General features: G+C 39.6%; 1 protein-coding gene across 1 annotated transcript in view; it reads left to right on the forward strand.

Moving 5' to 3' along the window:
• Positions 1-21722, forward strand: part of ATXN10 (ataxin 10) — an 84413-nt gene that overhangs the window by 41143 nt on the left and 21548 nt on the right. Inside the window, exons 8-9 of the mRNA XM_063395295.1 lie at positions 840-948; positions 2696-2865. Of these exons, the coding sequence (XP_063251365.1) occupies positions 840-948; positions 2696-2865 (279 nt within the window). The remainder of the gene's footprint in view (positions 1-839; positions 949-2695; positions 2866-21722) is intronic.

Raw genomic sequence — 21722 nt, forward strand, 5'->3', positions numbered from 1 at the left:
CCAAAATATTATACTGTTGGTAAGTAAACCTTTTTTTTTCCTGCACCAGAAAAGGCAGGAATAGTTACTGTGACCAATGTCTGAGCCTTTTCATGGCTCCTTGCAGTTTATATAACACACCTGGAGTGGCCTCATCTTGCAGTCACAGCCTGGCTCTTGAGCAATATGTGGTGTTCCAAATTCTGTCATTTGCCCGTAAGGTATTTTCTGTAAGTGCTGGATTGTCATTATAAGGAGGACCGACATATTTGGTGAGAAGAAAATAGTTCTCTGGCTGAACAAATAATATGCAAATGAAATTGTGTCTCGTACCTAACCAAAACGCTGCATCTCTGATCACAATCCTATTTGCCCAAGAGTAATGTAAATTCTCACAGCCAAAGTTTGTTTGACCACAGAACTTTACAGAATTCCTGTGGATAACAAATTGGTGTCTTGCAGGCGGTGTTTGTGTCTTTAAAGTGGAACGCTCCGACTGAATAAACTCAAAGAAAACATTTATACAGAAATAATTTCTCAGCTAGTAATTTTCTGTATTTCTGCTTTTGGAAGCTACTCTGTTTTTGTTAAAATTTTATCCCTTATGGCTCTGTTTTGGTTTCCCCATGATTTTTCAGGCAGATATAACACTAACTGTAGAGAAGAAATTGTTGCAATCTAATACGTTATTGTTATTTTAGAAAGTTGCCCTAATTTTATATAAATTTATTCTTGGCAGTTCGGAGGACTTGCAGAGAACCTGAGGAGCTGAGAGTTCCTGTCCCCTGTTTACATTTCTGGGTTTATGTTTTTATGATAGGCTTCATGAGCCATTTTCAGAAATTCAGTTTTCATTCCAGGAAGCACTGGTGACAATTCGTCTTCTGGATGTTCTTTGTGAAATGACCTCGAGCAAGGGCCAGCTGGAACATCTGCAGGCATTCCCTGGTTTGCTTGAAACAGCTGTAGGTGAGTGAACAGCCACAAGGCTGAACTGTTGGTGCTCTGGGAATGAAGAAATGTTTTTCACAACTGGTGGTAATTATAATTCTGACCTTTGCATGAGATAAATAAGTAGGAGGTGGAGTTAATCAGCATTTTCAAGTATTTGATTTGTTCCTGGAAATTTTCTGCTTCTTCACTTTTTCTGTTGGCCTGTGTTGCCCAACAGAGCCTTGATTCAAGTATCAGCAATGCTCTTTTCTTAAGGAAAGTGGTGCAAGGGACAGCTGCTTCCTATGTTCCTCTATTGGCTGAATGACATGGAAGAGTTTCTTCAAGAAGTAGAGGAAGGACTTTTCCTCCATGCCTGTTCCCTTCTGTTTCCCAAATTTCTGAAATTCGATTGCAGTTTGTATTTTACTAACCAAATCCAGTGGCTTTGAAAGGTCTGTTTTAAAGAAGCTAAGAACCAGCAAGGGAAGGACTGGACACAAACAAAATTATGCCAGGATTTTCCAGAGATGCTCAAGGGAGGAAGGGGGGTGATACATACCATGATCTGTGCTTTTTTACATCTCAGCACTTTGAGACTGAGGTATGCTACCATTTTGTGAGAAAATTGTAAAAGTTTGTGTATTTTTAAGACAAATAGGAAAAATTAAAAAATAAAAAGGCTGAAACAGCCGTTAGCGGTGACTCTTTTGAGATGTTTGGAGAGTCCTTATTGTAAAAAAAGCCCAAACAAGCAAAAAGCCAAATAAAGAAAATACCTCCAGCAACAACAAAAGAAAAACTTAAAAAAGCAGCCAAACCTCTATTGTTGATGATGGGTTCTTAGATTTATGGCTTACAGTAAGGTTACTAACAACAGGATTTGTTTTGTGCATGTGTGTGTGTTAAGGAAACTTAAAATCGATGGGAGGGATGGAGCAGCTCTGCTGTGAGGAGAGGCTGGGATTGTTGGGATTGTTGAGCCTGGAGAAGAGAAGCTGCAAGGAGACCCAATTTTGGCCTTCCAGGGCCTGAGGGGAGCCCACAGGAGAGGTGGAGGGATGCTGTAGACAAGGGCCTGTTGTGGCAGAACAAGGGGAATGGCTTTGAACTGCTGGAGAGTCGGGTTGGATTGTGAGGGTGGGGAGGCCCTGGCACAGGCTGCCCACAGAAGCTGTGGCTGCCCCATCCCTGCAAGTGCCCAAGGCCAGGTTGGATGGGGCTTGGAGCAGCCTGGCACAGTGGAAGGTGTCCCTGGGCATGGCAGATGAGGTAAGTTGATCTTTAAAATCCTTTCTAACCCAGATTGTTCTGTAATTGTGCACCTGAAATTTCTCGTCATGCTGCAGCGCCAGGAACAGGCCGAAGACGAGAGGATACAGTGATTCTGTGGTTAGTGTGTATTGATGTGACAAATTCAAACCACAGAAGGTTTTCTAAAAAATCTTGGTTTTAGCAATATATTTATGGTGCCAGAATTCTCAACAGCCTACAAATTCTGACTCTTTAGGAGGAGATTGATAGCAGCAGCCTTCAGCCTTCATGGGTGAACTGTGTAAGGGTGTAAAAAGTACACAACAATGCCTTCTGACATTGGGCTGGTCTTTTATGGTTGGTTATATTAGCCCAAATCACACAATGAGGTAAACCTCCAAAGTTCTTTGACATTATGTTGAATATCAGAAATTTTGCTCCTCAGCATTGAACTCAACAATTAATAATAAAGCTCTGTGCCAAGTGAGTCTAATTTTCTCACAGTAATGTATTAAAATGTTTTCTCTAGATACCCTGAGATTAACTCACCTTGCTGGGAAACAGGCTGTCAATATTTTCACTGCCACACATGCTGTGACAGGGCAGGAGGAAATTTCACATCCAGCCGTGGGTTTCAAATCTCATCTGATTCGTTTGATTGGAAATCTGTGTTACAAGAATAAGGAAAACCAAGACAAGGTGAGCTTACACATTTATCTGGCAGAACTCTGATGTGTAAACAGATAGCTGACTATAAGGTAACTAAAATATTTTGTTGGTCTAAAAATTGATTTGTAAACTGTAGAATTGATTATGTAAAAGAGGCTTTTTTTTAGTGTCTGTGAATTACTATCACAATTTGCTGATTTTTTAATAACATTGTAATGTTTGCTTACCTACCTTTTGTTTCAGCCCTGTAGAGTGCAAGCCAGTGCCTCATTCTTTTGTGGTTTTCATTTTTGCAATGTCTTTGAAAAGTTTCAAACTAAATTTCAGCTTCACTTTGAAGGGAAAGGGATGTGAATTGTTGCATAAACTTAATTTCCAATCTTTGGGTTAGTCTAATGCTTTTTCTCCCTTTTTCATGTTGCTTTAAAAATGCAGGTCTGCCTTCATCAAATCATTTGAAACCCTTTATCTTATAATTCCCATATAGAAAATCAGTTTTATTTCCACAGTGGGGAAAAGAGGAAACAGCAGCAAGCTTTAAATATTAAACTTTTTTTGTGTGTGTATAATAAAAGTTGTGTCTTTCCTCCAGGATTTGTTAGACTATCTAAGTTCCAGCAAGAAAAACACTTCAAAAGTGTCTTTGTCTGACAAATTCTAGTATTATGATCCTCTGGATGGGTAATATGGGTATGATCTTCCACTTCCCCATTCATATTAAGAGTATGTAATCAAATCTTCTAATTTGTCTGAAAAATACTATTAATACTATTAATCACTCTTACCTGTGTCTCTGACCCATTATGCTGTAATATGTGTGGAAGTGAAATACATTTTTGTGGAGTACTTTATGTTAGTGGAAGGGAGGGGATTGCTTTCATTTTGAAAGGGCTGATGTAGAGTTTATTGTCCTTTTTGCTGGGATTTTCAAAGGCCCCTGGAGCAATTAAGCATGCAGGTTTAATGTTTTCAATGGAAGTTGGGTATTAAATTGCTATAAACTGCCTGAAAATATTACTGCCTTATGCTGTCTTAAAAATTATTTAGATTCTGATGTGTGATACCATGATACTTTATTTAAATGCCATTGACACTTCAGAAATGCCCATTATATCATATCCTGTCTGCTCCCTCAGTTTATTTCATATATTTAAATCAGTTCAAATATAAGCACTTGCCATTTGTAAGGCAGTTTTCATACATAAACACAGGCTTGTGAGGACGGGACAAGCAGCTGCTATCATTGCACAGATAAGAGGAGTTTTGAGATAAGAGTTGATTGTTCAAAGTGGTGCAGGGCTCAGACCTAGAACTGAGTTCCCACCTCTCTTCAGACTCATATCTCACAGTACAGGTCTGATTTTGTATCTGTTATTTGGTTTACACAGTTTGCTGTCTGTATTCAATCAAAAGCAAAGTCAAAGGGGTGGATTGTGGGGTTTGTTGGGGAAAAATCTTGTAATGCTTTGGAACAGAGAGATACCCTACTAACACTTTATTGTTTCACTTTCTGTTTGAAATCAGTCCTTGCTTTTAGGATGCATTCTTTAGCTTGTACTCTGTTAGCTTTAGGGATGCATTCTTCAATCCTTTGTTCCTCACTGTTTAGTTCCAGTGCTGTGGTAGGTCCTTAAGGCTCAAGGGAGTGGGCAGACCTGTAAGCAGTTACTGGCACGGGCCTTGCCAGGCCTGCTGCCCACTTGTGTGTAGTGCAAGGCTGGGTGGGTTGGTATTCCTGAGATAAAACATTTCCTCTGGACTGACCCATGTTGGGTCCCTTCATGTCCTGAGTTGCACTAGCTCGTGAAGAGGAGAAAACAACAAATAAAATTTCTGTACTTGGGATCCCAAGGGGTGAGCTCGTTCTGTGCTGGACCTGCCAGGAGCCTGCAAGAGATGTGCAGTACCACTCTTTTTTTCCTTCTGTGTAGGAGGAAGAGCTGTCAAGAGTTAATGTCATACTTGGGGGGCTGTCCTCTGGCTTGTGTTGTGTTATGTCTCCTTCACAATGAAGCATTTTATGGTTTTATCAAATACACTGGAAGAAGGGAGGAGGGTTCTCAGGCTGAGCAAGGGGTGGAGGCTTTGGCTGGTATGTGATGAATGAAGCTGTCAGATGGAAAAAGTGAAAATGCTTCCATACTCACATTACCTGTTAGACTTGCCTTCTAAACATCTCACTTTTATCATCCAGACAGATTTGGTGCTGGTTTCTTGGGGGAAGGCTTTAAATTTTATTTTCCACTCAGAGCTGTGATGTGATGGATTCATTCAGCTCATTCTTCTGCTTTAGTATAGAACTGATTAATAAAGAGTAAAACTTACAAAAGAAACCTAATGAATGAATTACAGAGGATATAGTGCTTTATTGTAGAAATGAAACTAATACCAAATAGTTCATAGCAGTTGATCTGCACATTATTTCTGTGTTTCTTTACAAGAATCATCTACATGGAAGGGGAGATGACTGATCCCTGCCTTATTGTGACACCTAGCACTGCTCTGCACTACCTTATTTCCTGTCCCTAAAGCTGCCAAGGACATTTTGGGTACTATGGATGCCAGTGAACTCAATCATAGCATCCTAATCTTGGAATCTGCTTCTTTGGTAAAGCTGTTCTTTTGTTCATATGGGGGGAAAAAATTATAGTTGCCTTTGGTACTGTCACCTTATTACCTAGGTAGAGCCGTCTAATGAGATGAACAAGTTATGAGGGATAATTTTTTTCATGTGCCTGTATTTATTTGAGGTGGCAACAGTGCTTTCTCTAATGCTATAATGCTGTTTTTTATCAATGCAAAAATGATGAAAAAAAAAGGAAATCTTCTGGGAGAAAAGGGAAAAGAAAGAAGCTTCTACTGTTAAAATTAATATAAATAAAATTAATAAAAATAGCAAGTAAAACATCTGGATACTATTTAGTGTGTTTAAATTAACTTAGATTTATATATCTATATATCTCTAAGCCAAATTGAGCCAATTATATGAGTCTAGCTTCCTAATTTGAAGACTATTCTACCTGAAAATGTGAACAAAATTTGACTTGTTTGGAACCAGTTTTCAATTCCTTTTTTTTCATGGGGCAAGGTGTGCAACAAATCCCCTTAGTTTGCAAAAGGTGTCAACATCCATAGATCAAACTGTGACCACCCAAATCCTTCACCTTCTTGCTGTAGTGATTATAAAATAGAAAAACTCATGTCAAAGACACATTCTTTATTTTTTGCAGAATCACGTAATAGTTTAGGTTGCAAGGCACCTCAAAGACCATCTTGTTTCACCCCCTGCCAGGGGCAGGGACACCTTCCACTATCCCAGGTTCCTCTGTGCCTTGTCCAACCTGTCCTTGGAGACTTCCAGGGATGGGACAGCCACAGCTTCTCTGGGCAGCCTGTGCCAGGGCCCAGTCAATCTCACAGGGAAGAATTTCTTCACAATACCTAATCTAAACTTACCCTCTTTCAGTTTGAAGCCATTCGTCCTTGACCTTTTACTACACTAAGTAATTTAGCAAGTGGTTCTTTCTCACACGAGGTTTGTAGAAAAACTCCATGAGCTTATCTGCTCTTCTTCTTCAGGATTAATGTAACTTTTAAGAAATTATTACATTCTGGCATAGGAGGATTTGAAATTACTTGCGGTGAAGATCATCCCACATTTAACTGCATATGCTATTGAGAGATGGTTGAGGGAGAACTAAACCTCTTGGATTTGTCAAGTAGAAACTTGCATCATGGTGATTATTATATTTCCCTAACATTAAACAGAAGCTTAAAATGGAAGAAAGATTCTTGGTTTACAGCTGAACAGGAGAGGGAGTCTCTTGGACCTGGAGGCTCTGAAGTGAAACTCCTGCACACCTACCAAAAATTCTTCATGGTTCCCCTGGCTGGGTGGGGCTGCTCCCACGCAGCTCTGTGTGTTTTAATGCTTTGCTAGGTAAGGACAAACCTTCAGGGTGTTGCAGGACTGAGCTCTGTAATTGGTAAAGTTTGGTTATAAAACTGTGAAAAAGTCAGCAGGAAAGCTGAAAATGGACCTTCGGACAGAAGTCCTTGTAAAGGCTGGGGTTTTGCTGTGGAAATGGGGGCTCTGCCTAACTAATACAGAAACACACCAAGAAGCAAAGTGTCTGTGGCTCAAGAATGTCATCAGAGTATCTGTTGGCACATACAAGGGAACTGTCTTCAGTCCTGGTCCCATGTTGTTATTATGTTAGTCTTCAGCTCTGTTGCAATCATGAATCCTTAACGAAGTGCTAAGATTTCCATCAGAGCGTAGAGACTGGTAAACAATAGAGAATCAGGCTTTCTTTTAAGGGGCAGGGCAATATGAGTAATAAAGGGTTGGTGTGAGGTTTTTGCCTTGAGGTCAGAGATGAATGCACAGGGTACAGTATTGTTTGTAAAGCCACGGATTATTTTTGTAACAACGTGACTCATTTGTCCTTAGAGAAAAATACAGAACTTTATTCTGTTGTGCTGCCCCTTCAGCAGCAACAAGTTAAAATTCCCTCTTGCCCTGCTCCTGTTCCCTCTTCTGCCCCTCCAATTGTTGATAGCTGATACAGTTGATCCATTGTGACTTGTCCAGTTTGGACAATTTCACTTGAAACCTTGATCATACAAAGCATGGAAATTTAAAAAGAAAAACAAGCTGGCTCTGTATACATTTCTAAACAGTAAGTACCAGCTTACTTATAGCCTTCCTGGTGTCCTTTTGGCTCTGGATGTTGGTGGGTGTTTTTGAACCCTCTTTGGTGTTGAACCTTATCATAGTGACACAGTATAGGACTCCAGCCTTTTTTAAAGGAAAGCTTGGTTCAGTGTCAAATAATCTGTTTCCACACCTCTTTCAGCACTTACCTAAGTATTGAAACTGCATTTGTAGCATTTCTATTTGATGTGCCTGTTGAAGGTGTAAAATGCTCATTTTCCCAGACAAAAATCTAAAAATAAGGTAATTGACCTTTATATGGAAGGGTTCTCAAGGGATTTTTGCAACTCCTTTCCTGGTCCAGTGGACTGCGTGGTAGTTACCATACCTGTGGTAACTACTTCAAACATAAATTAAGCTTGGTATTCACCAAAGGGTTTTGTGCTGTTGCTCTTTCCTTTCTTCAGTTTGGCTTCAAATTATTCTCTAAGGCATAGGTTATTAAAATTCCAGTCTCTTGAGAAATATTTAGAGATATTGAGAGATTTTTTGTTGTTACCTGTATCATAGAGCACCATATCAACTAAAAACATTTCTTACTAGTTTACTAGGTGGTGAAGAACTGAATTTGTTTGGAGTACACAATGTTAGAAAAACTTACTAAAGTAACACCTTCTGATGTAGTTAGGTTGTGCTTGCTATTTTAATTACCCTGAGAGGCACAGGAATCATTCATCTTTTAGTCTGTTTCCTGAGAGGTGACTAAGTTTTGATTGCTGTGAGATATTAAAGTTTCTCAGCTTATATTTTTATGACAATCCTTAAGTTTATAATCAGCAGGAAAAAAAGATTTTTTTTTTTAATGTTGAGATTTGGCCATCACTGCTTATAATGTAGCTCAGTTCACATTTTGGAATAAAATAGCTTCATGGAGGAAATAATGAAGCATGACATGTGGAAGACTACATTTTGTGGTGAATTTACTGCAGTAACTTGGTTTTAGTGGCACACTGTGCTGCATTCAGGGTGAGGAGAGCAGCAGGGAGATTTTGTGTGTAAGGGGGTGGTGGAAGAGCCCTTGCCAGTGATCAGCAAGCTGGATGTTAAACATATGCCACTGACCTGATACTAACTTTCCTATCAAAATCAGAGAAACACTGAGCTAGACAGAAGCTCACAATGTTCCACCAGTTTCAGTTTCACCACAGTGGGGTTCAGTTATTGACTCCCACCCCTGTGACACCCATTTTCAGGTTTGGTAGAGATGTGATGCCATGCAGGCTTCAGCCCAGCTCTGCCTTGTCAAAAAGCAGCTGTCAGCCTTCAGTTCTCTCTGCCTGTGTGCCTCTGAACCAGGCTGAATTCTCTGACCAGCCCTGAATGTTAGAATCATAGAACAGAATCTCCTGAGGTAGAGGGGACCCACCAGGATCATCCAGTCCAACTCATGGCCCTGCACAGGACACCCCTCAATGCCACCCTGTGCCTGAGAGTGTTTTCCAAACACCCCTGGAGCTCTGGCAGCCTTGGGGCTGTGACTGCTGTCCTGGGGAGCCTGTTCAGTGTACATCCACCCTCTGGGAGAAGAATATTTTCCTAATATCCAACCTAAGCCTCCTCTGACACAGCTCTAGTGTTAATTAATTGTTCTCTAAAACTCCTGTTGAAGGATATGAGGCCATATCAGAGCACCTTGTCTTCAGACAGAGACCAAGCATTTGATTTTATTAGGTTTTTTTTTTCTATTTCTCCTGTTTTCCTTCGTGTCTTTCAGAGGAGCCAGGAAGTGTAGTGGCCGTCATCTGCAGATTTGAATTTCTGCCATTGGGTGATGCTGTTTGTTCTAAATTGTAGCCCTGCAGGATTCTGCTTCTTGCTCTTCAGCATGGCAATGCTTGAGCCAAGTTTAGTCATGCTTATGCCTAAAGGAACCAAAGAACTGGTCTCATTTTAAAGAGGCAGGGCATGAGACTGCACAAGTTCATTTAAGCAGAGGTTCTGCCTGTTTAGCTCTTATTTGCAGAACTCCATTCAGTTATCTTTTCTGCTTGAAATGGGGTTCTTCAAAGAGCCTCGGTGCTGTAAGAGGTTTGCAATAATATAAAAATAAGTGGTGATCACTTCTGCATGCTTTTATCAACTAATTTAATCTACCTGCTATCCTTAGCCAATGATTGGAAGAAACCTATTTAGCTTTTTATGTAAGCAGCGGTAAAACAGGTGATGAGAGGAGAACTTGCAGTCTTTAAGGAGATTTTAGAAGGATAACTTCAATTCTTGCATTGTTTAAGAACTTCATAAATATTCAGAATCTTCTGCCTGTGTTGTGAGAGAGAACAGACTTAATATTCCTTTTACAGTCTTTTGGTATCTTTAGTGTGCTAATTCACATTAACTGTGCTCTTTGAAAGCCTTCTATTCTTTAACCAAAAAAGCTCAGTATTTTGATCAAGAAGTGACAAAGAATTGCCTCATTCATGAGTATTTAAATGTTTAAAACTGTGAGTCTCCAAGTTTGCCTCATAATTGCAGTCAATCAGATATGATCAGGTTGTTATGGCAGAAGTGGTTTGCTGGAAGGATTTCAAAGGGACATTGACCAAAGATCTCATAAAGACACTGGTAAAACAATTGGGTTTAAGTTCCTTGAATGGAACATGGCCTATATTTACATATTTTAGCAGTGGGAGCAAGATCAAAGTATGCCAAGTGATCTCTATGCTGAAAGTCAGAGCACCAAGAAGATACTGAATTAATCCTCTTCTGTTTGTGAAATGCAGAATGAGCTAGATTTGCTAAAGCCAAGACGATGGCTTGATTGTATGTATTAAGATTTAGTTAATTAAAGACTGCTAGCAAGATTCCTTCCTGAAGAATTTCCAGTGGGTAACACCACAAGACCGATTGTTCCATCACATATGCTGACACTAAACTCCTCTCTAATGAAATAAAAACGTGTGCCACCAGTGTGATTTTCCTTCTTGCTCTTGAGGTTGTCACTGAGTGGGGCAAGAGGAGGCACTTTACTGGTAGCTGCTGTATATTCAGGTTCCCATGGGCTTACCTGAGGGAGGCTAAGGGAGCAGACAACTTCACTGCTAATGAGAAATGGGGGTGACTTTGGACTTGAAGCAGACTGCTAATAGAATAGAAGTAAAGATTGACTTTTTTTTTCTTTAGCTTATGTGCATGCAGAATCTTGCTTCTTTTTCTTTCACTGTAATAAAGTTGCCTTATCTCACCCTGTTTTTCTCCATCTTATTCTCTCCTGTGTCTCATTGGGAAAGGGAGTGATAGAGCACCTTAGGGGGCACCTGGCACCAAGCCAAGGTGAACCTGCTGCAGTGTGCTGGTTTGAAATGGATGAAGTAGGTGTAGGAACTCCTGGCAGAGTTATCTGATATACAGATAACAGATGGTTTTGACCAAAATCATTCTTTGCAAGATAAAGCTGGATTAAAGTTCAGTATAATAATTATTGTGGAGTCATTCTGGCTGGTTATCACAAATATCCACTCAGGTGGAAAAGCAGTAATCTGAGGAGGGACAGAAGAAAACTCTGTCTGATTTTATTTGTACTTTCCTTTCTGTCAAAATAGTGTTCTTGTCTTACTGTTCTTGTTTATGAAATGGAGTATTTCCCTTAACTGAAGAATGAGGAAATCAAGAATTAATAAAAGTTAGCTATTTTGGGGTTTACTTGCTGTATAAGTTTATATATATATATGTGTGTGTGTGTGTGTGTGTATAGAGGCATGTGTGTATGATTTATATATATAGATATGTGCATCTGTGTAGTTATATAATATAAAAATATATATACATGAATACGAATTTACAATATATCATTGAAAGAGAGGTCCAGCAAGCAGGTGAAGAGAGCTGATTTTTCCCCTCTGCTCTGCTCTGGTGAGACCCCAGCTGTAGCAAAGCCTTCCAGTACCTGAAGGGAGCTGACAAGAGGAGTGGAGAGAGGCTGTTTACCAGGGCCTGGAGTGACAGGGCAAGGGGGAATGGCTCCACACTCACAGGGGGCAGGGTTAGATGGGATATTGGAAAATTGTTCCCTGTGAGGCTGGTGAGGCCTTGGCACAGGTTGCCCAGAGCAGCTGTGGCTGCCCCATCCCTGGAAGTGTTCCAGGCCAAGTTGGACGGGGCTTGGAGCAACCTGGGATAGTGGAAGATGTCAGGGCGTGTGGACAGGATGATATTTAAAGGTCACTTCAATCCCAAACCAGTCTGTGATTCAATGTACATACATATATAGAGATAAATATATATAAAAACATAAAAATTCCTCAGTTACCTCAGTGTATTCCTCCAGGAAGACTCTCTGGATAAAATTGTGACGATTGGTATTACTTTTGGTTAAAACTAATTGTATTATACATCTTTGGTTTAGTTCCCTTTAATAATCGTTCCACAAGCAGAGTTCAAATTGTATTAAATATACTGTGAAAGAGATTCTCAAATATGAGCCTAATTACTCTCTTGATTAAGAATCATAACTTTTGTTCAATTCCTGGGAGAAAAGTTGCACCGTTGAATTAAAAAAAAAAACTCCATAAATATTTTCTTTGTACCTTGGTGGATCATTTTTTCATTACTGGCAAGGTGATGTCTTTTGGCATCTCTTAATGAACTTAGTTTAAAAATTAATTTCAGCACGGTCTTACTGATGCAAAAAGGAAGAAAGGAGAACAACACCAATACTGGAAAATATGACCAAATTGTATGAACACACATCATATGAATTTACAAAAGTTGAAAAGTCTTCCTTTGCAAGCCAGCAGTTGGAAAAGTGCAAGTACAAGGATGCACAAGTGTTGAATGGTATGTGTACTCCAGGATGTGATTGAGGTCACAGTATGAAACAAGGCTGGTGCAGTATTCTGATTTTAGTTTCATTATGCATTCTGCTTGTCTAACTTAAAAAATACAATTTTGTTATTTAAACAAAAAATTTAGATAACTTGCTGCTTCTAAAGTAAAAATATCCAGCATGCTTCATTTCAGTCTAATAATTTTTGAGGTTATATATGCAGTATTTCACTTTGCTTTAATAATTTTTACCTTATTACAACCTGACTGATATTTGAAGTGAAATATTGAATCTGGCCAGGTGGGACAGGGCTTTGAGCAATGTGGTCCAGTAGAAGGTGTCCCTTGCCATGGCAGGGAGTGCATTGAGATGAGCTTTCAAATCCCTTCCAGGCCAGACCATTCCATGATTTTATGATGAGGATTAGCTTCATTTTGTAAAGATAGAATTTTCTGTGTTCCTCATAAAGTATAAGCATAAGTATTGAACATAAATGTATCTCCTCTCTGTTTTTCTGTATGTTTTAGCGTTACAGTCAGCTTTGGTTTGACATTAATCTTACCTATGACAATATAAGAAGGATTTAGATTTTGGTCTAGCAATTACTGTTCTAAAGTGTAATTATGGAGCTCAGTGGATTCATACTGAAGCTGGCAACATATATTGAATTTTAATAAGGGAAATTATAACATTTTCCTTCAAATCATTTTTTCCTGTCTTTTTAGAAAATGAGATGTGCTACCCATGGAGCTTTTCAGGGCTCGAAATTTTCCATAGGCGAGTTTCCAACTTCTCTAAAAATCTCTTTATCCTTGAGTCCAGCAAATACATGATTGTGTATCTGACTTTGGAAATACTGAAGGGCATTATTTGGAAATATTGCAGGCCCTTATTTCAGGCGATTATTCAGTATTGTAGCTAATAATAAAAATGATAATAATAATAAAGAAAGCAGTGTTTTGCCTGCAAACAAAATGCAAACAATTTAGTCATAAATTGGTAGGTTCCCTTTAACCTGCATCTAACTTTTGTTCCCTGCTACTTTAGTGTCCCTCCCTCAGTGTTTTCCAGCCAGGTCTGTTTGTGTCTCAGCTCAGCCTGTTCCCCACAGGCATAAGAAGCAGAGGCAGATTGAGAGGACACTAACTACTGCCAGTTCTTCTGGAACCTGCAATCCAAAGGGAGTATTTGGTGGTTGGGAGTGTCACCTCTTAGTTCCAGCTCTTGAATTACACAGATTCACAAGCACCTCACCATTCAATGCACTTTTTTAAAAGTGCTTTTAGAATTAGTAGCTGCTGAGAAAAAAAAAATCTTGTAGTTCCCCTACAATAGATCAACGTGGTGGCAGCTGATTGAGGTTCTGATTCAAGGCTTTTTCTCCTCTCACCTTCTGACCCACCATTACTGTCAACCTGTTCCTGCAGGCATTTCTATAAAAGTGTTGATCTGCTCCTTTGAAAATCAACTTCAAATGAAAGTGTTTTATTATTGAACTCCTATAGAAATTTTCTTTCTTTTTAAAAATAGTAAAAAATCCTCACCTATAGGATTCAAAGTTTTTTGAAAAAGTTTCTGATTTTTATGATTGCATTAATTATTGTACAAATTTCATCTATGGAATTGTACCCTCAAGCTCTGTTCATATGAGATTTTTTTTCTTGCAATGGGCTTGCTAGGAAGAGTTGGCTGTGCTTGGGTGGGTTTCCTTTAAATAATTTTTAATAACATGGTGTATATATACTTAATGTAGAGTAATGAAATGGTCTTGAAACAAGAACTCCTTCTGTTTTTCAGTTAAAATCTGCAGTCTTGACTTTATAGGCTGTCATTAAATTAATGATCTGTTGCAAGAAAAGAAATAACAATATAAATAGAGCAAAACAGAACATTCAAAATTGTATAAACAATTGGCTTAGTGCTTGAGTCTATATATACATGCCTTGTTTTTGTGCAATAATATTTTCAGGTGAATTAACCCTATGAAAGGATACATTTATTATGGAGTTTTCAAAACAATTTGAACAACACCTTTGCAAATTTGAAAACCTAGAATTTTGTTTGTCACAGATATAGGAGTTCAGCTAGAAATGGGGAAAAAAATGCTTACTTTTGTGGTACCTGCAGTTGTTCTTACCAGACTACAAGACATTTAGAGACAGAAATACTCAGAAAAGCCTCTGGTAGTTGTAATTTAGAGGTAAATTAAGAAACTACTATGCACTCTCCTTGTGTACAGCTTCATGTATCATCTCGCTCAGTAGCCTGAGGCATTAGCAAGCTTTCAGTATTAAATTTAGTGCTGGAGCATGCATTCCTGAGTTATTGTATCTCATGCATACCATATATATAGCTTTTATAGACATATAAATCACAACAGCAGGAGTCTTGTTTTCTAAATGTAAAGTTGATCTTAATCTCAACAAGGTGGCTAAATTTATCTTAATAAGAGGATCTGATCCTGTGCAAAGGTTATGCTTGGTGAATCATTAAATGGAAATGTATATTCTTAGACTTTCAGGTAAATGCAGAGAATAATTGCTCAGCTTTCTGTAAGTCTGGATCATCAGCAAACAGTCAGTGGTACATGAGGGCTGGGCCAGTCCCTGGTGGGCACAGCAAGGAGTGTGTGAGAGAGCATTTCTAGCCTTGAGGGAAAGTTGCAGAGTTTGGCATGGCTCACATGCACATCCCAGCCTTCTCCTCTTCCTCCCCTCAACCTTCCCCCACCAAAATCAAATCACAGAGCTGCCTTTCCTTCCCTTGGGAAGAGCCCATGGCCTGCACTGTGTACTCAGCACTTCCTGAGTGTTGCCCAGAGGACTGGAGGCTGTCAGGAGCCAGCAGCCCCAGGGAGCATCTGAGTGCCAAATCCCAGCTCTGTGTCTGCTCGTGCACTCAGGAGCTCTGCTGAAATGAGCTGTATTGACCCAAGCTTGTTGCAGCCTTCAGACTTCACTAGTGTATTGTTCACTTCAAATGAGCTTGATGAATCTTGCCCTTCCTTCCACTCTACATTCCTCATCTCCTGGAATGCTTGTTGTATTTATTTTGATCACACTGGGAGGGATTAGACCTTGGGTCCCATTGGCTTGGGCAGTGGAGACGTCCACCTCAAAATGTTCAGTGAGGGTAAACCTTGGGCAGATCATTGCTAGTTCATTTGCTCACCTCTTGAATCACCACGTGTGCCCTGCTCCTGTATTAACCTCATGGCATTCTCTGGTTCCTGACCTATCCAGCAGTTTCTTTTCCTTGAAAATAGCTTTTAAAGTACAAACAGCTCCTAACCCAAGAGGTTTGTGAAGTAGTGCATTTATCTGCTTGTCTGTGGGTCAGGCATTCGGAATCAGAATTTTAGAATGCATCTGGGCATTCTGAAGTCCTGTGAGGAGCTGCTGAGGGAGCTGGAGGGGCTCAGCCTAGAGAAAAGGAGGCTCAGGAGGGACCTTCTTGCTCTCCACAATTCCCTGACAGGAGGGGGCAGCTGCCAAGGAGCAAGGGGCAGGAAAAGAGGAAATGGCCTCAAGGGGAGGTTCAGGTTGGACATCAGGAATAATTTCTTTGTGGAAAAGCTGGGCAGGCAGAAACAAATTCCATCTGAATCGTAGAATAATCCTGAGTTGGAAGGGAGCCACAAGAGTCATCAGGATCTGGCTTATAAACAATTAAAACTGAACCAAAAATTGACTCTTTTCAATAAAAATCACTTTATTCACAGTAATATCTTGGTTTTGACAGTGAGCACAATTTGTTTTGCTTTGCAGTAGATACTGTCTACAAAAGCACAATGCCAAAAAGAGGCGTAAGAAATTCCAGCACCCTCTATAGGTCTGTTATTGCTACCTGTGAAGTTAACGTGGTAGGCTGGAGTCACTTCCAGGAATATGGGCAGGAACTGACAGCTGAGTGTGCAGAGCTTGAGAGGGAGGAATGAAAGGATCTTGCTGTTGGATCGTATTTAAAAGAGGACCTGTTCCTCATCAGGGAGTTAAGCTGAACACTTCAACCTTTTCTTACCATTCCTGAATGTCCCAGTGAAGTTGTTAGGATTTATTCATGCATTGAACAAATAAAAATTGTACTAGATTTGCTTATAAAATGACACAGAGGAAGAATTGAAAGGGCTTTACAGGATGCATTTACACCAGGATAGATGTTTTCTATGGGTTTATAAAATAAAAAGATAGCTAATGAATTACTTTTGAAAAGTTAATGGAAATGTAGTTGCTTTGCTTTTGTATTTGAGAGATCATGCCATCAGTTCTGTTTGGGATGAAGAATACTTTGTGACTTGAAGGTATCATAAAATACTGGGAAAAGGACATGAGTCAGTCTCAGCAGAGTTGTGTATGTCCACAGCTTCTTCCAGCTCAAGAATCGATTTGCACTTGCATTGGCCTCCTTTGAAACCATCCCCAGTAGGCTCTACAGTAGAGTGAGACAACATCTGTTAGTCCTGACAGAAGACAGTTTTTGTGATTGTGAGATTTGGGGTGGTGGGTTTTTTGTTTTCTTTCATTTTTCTTTTTCCTTTCAAAAGGACCATACTTCTGTTATTTACATGTTTCTCAGAAAACATCACATTTCATATAAAATAAAGTGTGAGGCTGGCGTTGCTCAGTGTGACACATTATTTACTACAGTATTTAGTGGTGGGTTTGTATGGCTGGCTCAGGTTTTAGGGCTTCCTTGACTGGTCTGATTTAAAACACAAGCAGCAAACACCATTAAACTGCTCACTGTAATAGCCAGCTGGGTCGTGCAGTCTCCCATTTACTGTTTCTGCAGCATTCTAAAAGGGCATTTTACAGTCTTTTCCAGAAACACTTTGTTTTACTGTGCTTTAACCTAGTGAAAAAGTTAATTATCATCAGGGATAGTTTTGTACTTAATAGAGTGCACATCCTTAACAGATGCACTAGAAAATTAATGGTTTGTTCTTTGACCAGTCAGTAAAATCTTGGAAGCTTTGGATACAAGGGAATGTGGAAGCAGAGAATTGTGAATGCCTTTAATAAAGGTCTCTGTGCAATTTCCAGTCTTCTACCCTACCAGCTTTCTCCATTTCTTCTTTTCTCACCCCCCCACCTTGGCTGTGAAGTTTGGGGTGAATTACTCAATAACTTATTCTTTACAGCTCCTTAAAAAAATTTAGAGTACTCAAGTCACTTCACAATAGGAAACTCCGAGGAATTATGGGAAACACCACTTTGCTTTTAGTCTTAAGTCTGTCAGTGAACTCTGAAGTGATTCAGTGTGCTGAATTCAGCTGCAGAATTTAACCATGAACATAGAAATCATGGGCATAAATCATTGCATCTTTTGAAATCATCCTACATTTTTTCATACATGTTATTTTCATCTTTCGAATATTTGATGTAGATGGAATTATATGTCTGACTTTGGTTTTTTAATGTTTTAAAAAAATCCTTGTTTCAAGGGAAACTAAGTGAGAATGTTAAGTAATGCTGGATGCAGCAAAAGTCATCATTAGAGCATGGAAGATCCGATGGGCATTTATTTTTGCTTGCTGAATTCAGAAATTTCCTAGTAAGAGTTGTAATCCTGGATGTTGGGAGTGGAAGCAATTTCAGGATACAGTTGGGATGTATGAGAGTGATGACATATGTGGCCTCTGTGAGGCTGGTGCATTCATCAAAACAGGGTATGATCTTGGATTGTTTTTCCTCCCAGCAGTTTTCAAGGAGTTCAGCTGCACTGTGTGTCAGGGAGCAGTTAAAATGTTGTGAGAAGGAAGCAGCAAGGCAGATGTGCCAGCTGTTGGGGAGAAATGAGGTAACCACCAAAGCTGGCCTGAGTAATAGAGCAAAGGAACTTCCACAAGGCTGTGGTGCCCATTTCTGTCTGGAAAAGTGTGTGATCACTGGTGTAGAACAGTAATGAGGAAATCTTCAACAGGATTGTTCAGTGGTTATCTATTTTTCTGTCAATGTCAATGATTTTCAGAATCAGGATATTTTATGGATTGTCTAGAATTCTGTTCCAGAAGAAAAGTTATTCTGATGTAACATAAAATATGAAACTGGAGAGAACAAAACATGAAATAAACAAACAAACAAAACCAACAAAAGCATCCCCCAAAAATAACTAGTCTGTACACACAACCCACAAAACAAAGTCTCGTTTTAATTGAGATATACACAAAATGCTTTCTAAAGCTTGAGATTGAAGACAAAATTGCTGTAGCCACCAGAACAATGGCAGCCTGCCAGAATGACTTGGAACTTCCTCTTACAATAGTGATTAAAAAGGCTGAAAGGAATCATGTGATTTTTTGTTCAACCTTTATCCCTGTATTTTTTCAGAACTTGGAAGTGTGAAGTCTTCAGTTTTCAGTTTGGTCTAGAGCTAAACAAAATTTTGAGGTTCTGATGGTCTTGCAGAAGTCGTCTCTAGTCACATAATTAATTCTTACACTTTATTTCCTTTAAGGTTCTTTTTGTTCTGATGAAAGAAGACAACAGAATTAAGAGTCACTTTTATAGCAGTGATTGGAAATGAGCAAACCAAGATTGTCTGATGACTGGGTTTCATGAGCTGAGAATAGGAGAGTGTGACAAGAAGTACATAAATGTGTACCGTGGTGTTGATACAAATTTGTACAAATTCAGCTGATTGGAAGGGCAGTGCTGAATACTGGATGATGTTTAGCACCGTTTTTCTCTTCTACTGCTGCTGCCAAAGGCTACACTAGCAAATATTGTGTGTTTCAAGCAAAATGAGTCTGTGTTGGACCTGGCTTTATCCACGTCAAGTCGCAGATCTAAACCCTACCAAAGTGGACAGCCTGCTTCTCACGGCAGCATCTGTTTGTTGTGGCTGCTGGTTCAGGAACTGCACGTAAGAGAATGAGGAAAGCCGCATTGTTTAAAAAGCAAACGTTCCAGTTCTCTTGTGGGAACCTATTCTGAATTCTCAAGTGTTTGTATTATCATCTCAATGGCTGGAAGCTCCTGTGTTTTGCTCTTGGAAAGACTAGTTGAAAAAATGATTCAGCAGCTGAGTTAGCTTGTTACCCTGTCCTCATAGTTGGACACTGTGCATCTGCTTATTTTGGCTCAGGCCTGATGGTGTGACTGGAACCTTCATCTTCCCTTCCTCTTCTATAAGGCCAAACCCCTCTTTTTCTAAACTAGTTCTCTGAAGAAAGGTGTAGGACACCACAAAAGTACCCCACATTTAGATTCTAAGATACTTTTTTTTATTATAATTTTTTTTACCTCCAAGAAAGAGGCAAGGATCTCCACTTTTGGGAGAGTTGAAATAAACCTCATGTCTGTCTGGAAAATAACACTGAAAGAGAGCGAACATCTTTGAAATTAACCTAGCAGGAGCAACAGGTTTTGTTGCTGTGATTTCTGAGTTTCAGACATTAAAATGTTAAATCTATGCTTACCTAGGTGGTGTAGAGGTGGAAGAGTGTCCTGGGGACGTTGCCTTGGTTGAAGTGGACACGAGCAAAGTCATTGACGCTGGTGCAAGGGGCCCTCAGAGCAGCTCAGCAAGGCTGCTGTGGTGTCCTGGAGAAGGGAGCCTCTGTCCACAAGTATTTCAGTGGATGTGCAGAATGTGGTGAGCTCCTATAATAGATTTGATGGCCACAAGCCACAGCTGCCTGTACTCTAAACCAAAGTGCCTGTAGTCTGCCGTAGGGCTTGGAACCCAGTAGCACTGAAGGCCTAAAGAATTCTTTTGTCTTTTGAAGTAGAATATCCTGTGTATATCTCCTGTCACTTTTGCTGCTTGGAAAAACAAACAAAAAAGCCCAAAGCCAAGACTCAGAAATGAAGAAAATGAAGTAACCTTTTTCAGTATCTTCATAGATGCAGAGGAGCCTGTTTGGGAACCTAACAGCTGCTGTGTTCCTACTCTTACTAAGCTGTTCTGTCACCCACATTGAATGCTGGATTCTCTCCAGATGTCTAATCACTAATTAGCTACTTGTTGAGGAGCTTTTGGAGGAAAATGGACTCTGCTAGTCAGCCTGTTTGGTGTCAGGGTCTGAAGGACATATTTCTCACTACTTAAGTCGTTACATTGTCTCATGTGGTACCTTTAGAAGGAGTAAAGCTTAAAAATATCTTTAATGCTGGCTAAAGACTGGCAACAAATCCCCAGTGTATATTTCATTGGATTCCTTTTCTTTGGCATAATTTAGTATTCTAGTGTGATTTTCTGTCTAAGGAAGTTGTGCAGACTTGGAAGGGATTTAGAAGGTTGGAAGCATTCACCTGTCTAGAGCAGGACTGGGTGGGATGTTCATGGCTAAAGGTTGTCAGGTCATTTGCAGAGATTTGCAATATTGGAGTCTGCTTCACGAGTCTGAGACCTGTGTGCCAGTGTATTGCAATGCTTCACTGACCATTACTGTTAAAAAGATTTAATGGATGTGTAACGTGAATGGGCTGTTCTTTAGGCTCACTGCCTCTTGTCCTCCTGGATGTGGATAATAGAACGTACTGTTTTCCTAATTAAAGATTGTTGTGTTCACCAACAAGCTTTTGCTGTAGGTTAACCATGTTGCTTGTACTCTTTTTCAAAAATTTTCAGCAATTGTGGGGTTTAGGCCTCACTTGTATTCCTTTTTTTGTTTTCTTCACAGATATTTCAGATACTTCTTCAGTATATTGAATAGTACAAAATTATTACTTTTACTCTAGAAAACATGAAATTGCTTCCTTTTGTACTGTTGGGGAATCCTTTTTATTTGCTCTAAGGCATTAATTCAAAGTTATACAAGTTTATAAGAAGAAATTCATATGAATAGTCTGGCATCCAAAATACAAATTATTTTAAGATTATTCTGTCATGTGAAGTCAGTGAATGTGCAGGATTATTCCACTAATGGTTAAGAATCATATTTTTTGTAGAACTGCTTCCAAATTTTACATCTTTTAGTAAATGTGTGGCAACTGTTTCCAACTTTCTAACCAAGAAAAGATCATATTAGAGTAGAAAGAATCTGATCTGCAGCTAAATGTGAGGAAAGGAATTGACTTGGGCCTCTTTCCATGGTCTTAGACTTTTCATTTTTGCTTGAGTGAGATGAAAACATCTGAGACTCACACAGCCATTCAGAAAGGGATCTCCTGCCTGAAGTTGAATTCAGAGTTGGTTACTCAGAGATTTTCTAGTCTTGAAGTCCTCCAAGCCTGAGAGTCCACAGTGGCTGCTCCATATCCTCATAGTAAAAAATTTTTCCTGGTATCCAGCCAGAACCTTCTGAGTTGCACTTCCATATCCATATTTTCTGTATTTAAACTACTTTGGGCCAGGGTCAGGAGAGCAGCTCTGTCTTGGGGAGCGGTTTGTAGAGGTGTGGGAAGGCTGCCAGCAGGTTCTCCTGAAACCTCCTCCTCTCCAGGCTCAAACCCCCAGCTCCCC

The sequence above is a fragment of the Prinia subflava genome, chromosome 4 (assembly GCF_021018805.1).
Source record: "Prinia subflava isolate CZ2003 ecotype Zambia chromosome 4, Cam_Psub_1.2, whole genome shotgun sequence".
NCBI lineage: Eukaryota > Metazoa > Chordata > Aves > Passeriformes > Cisticolidae > Prinia > Prinia subflava.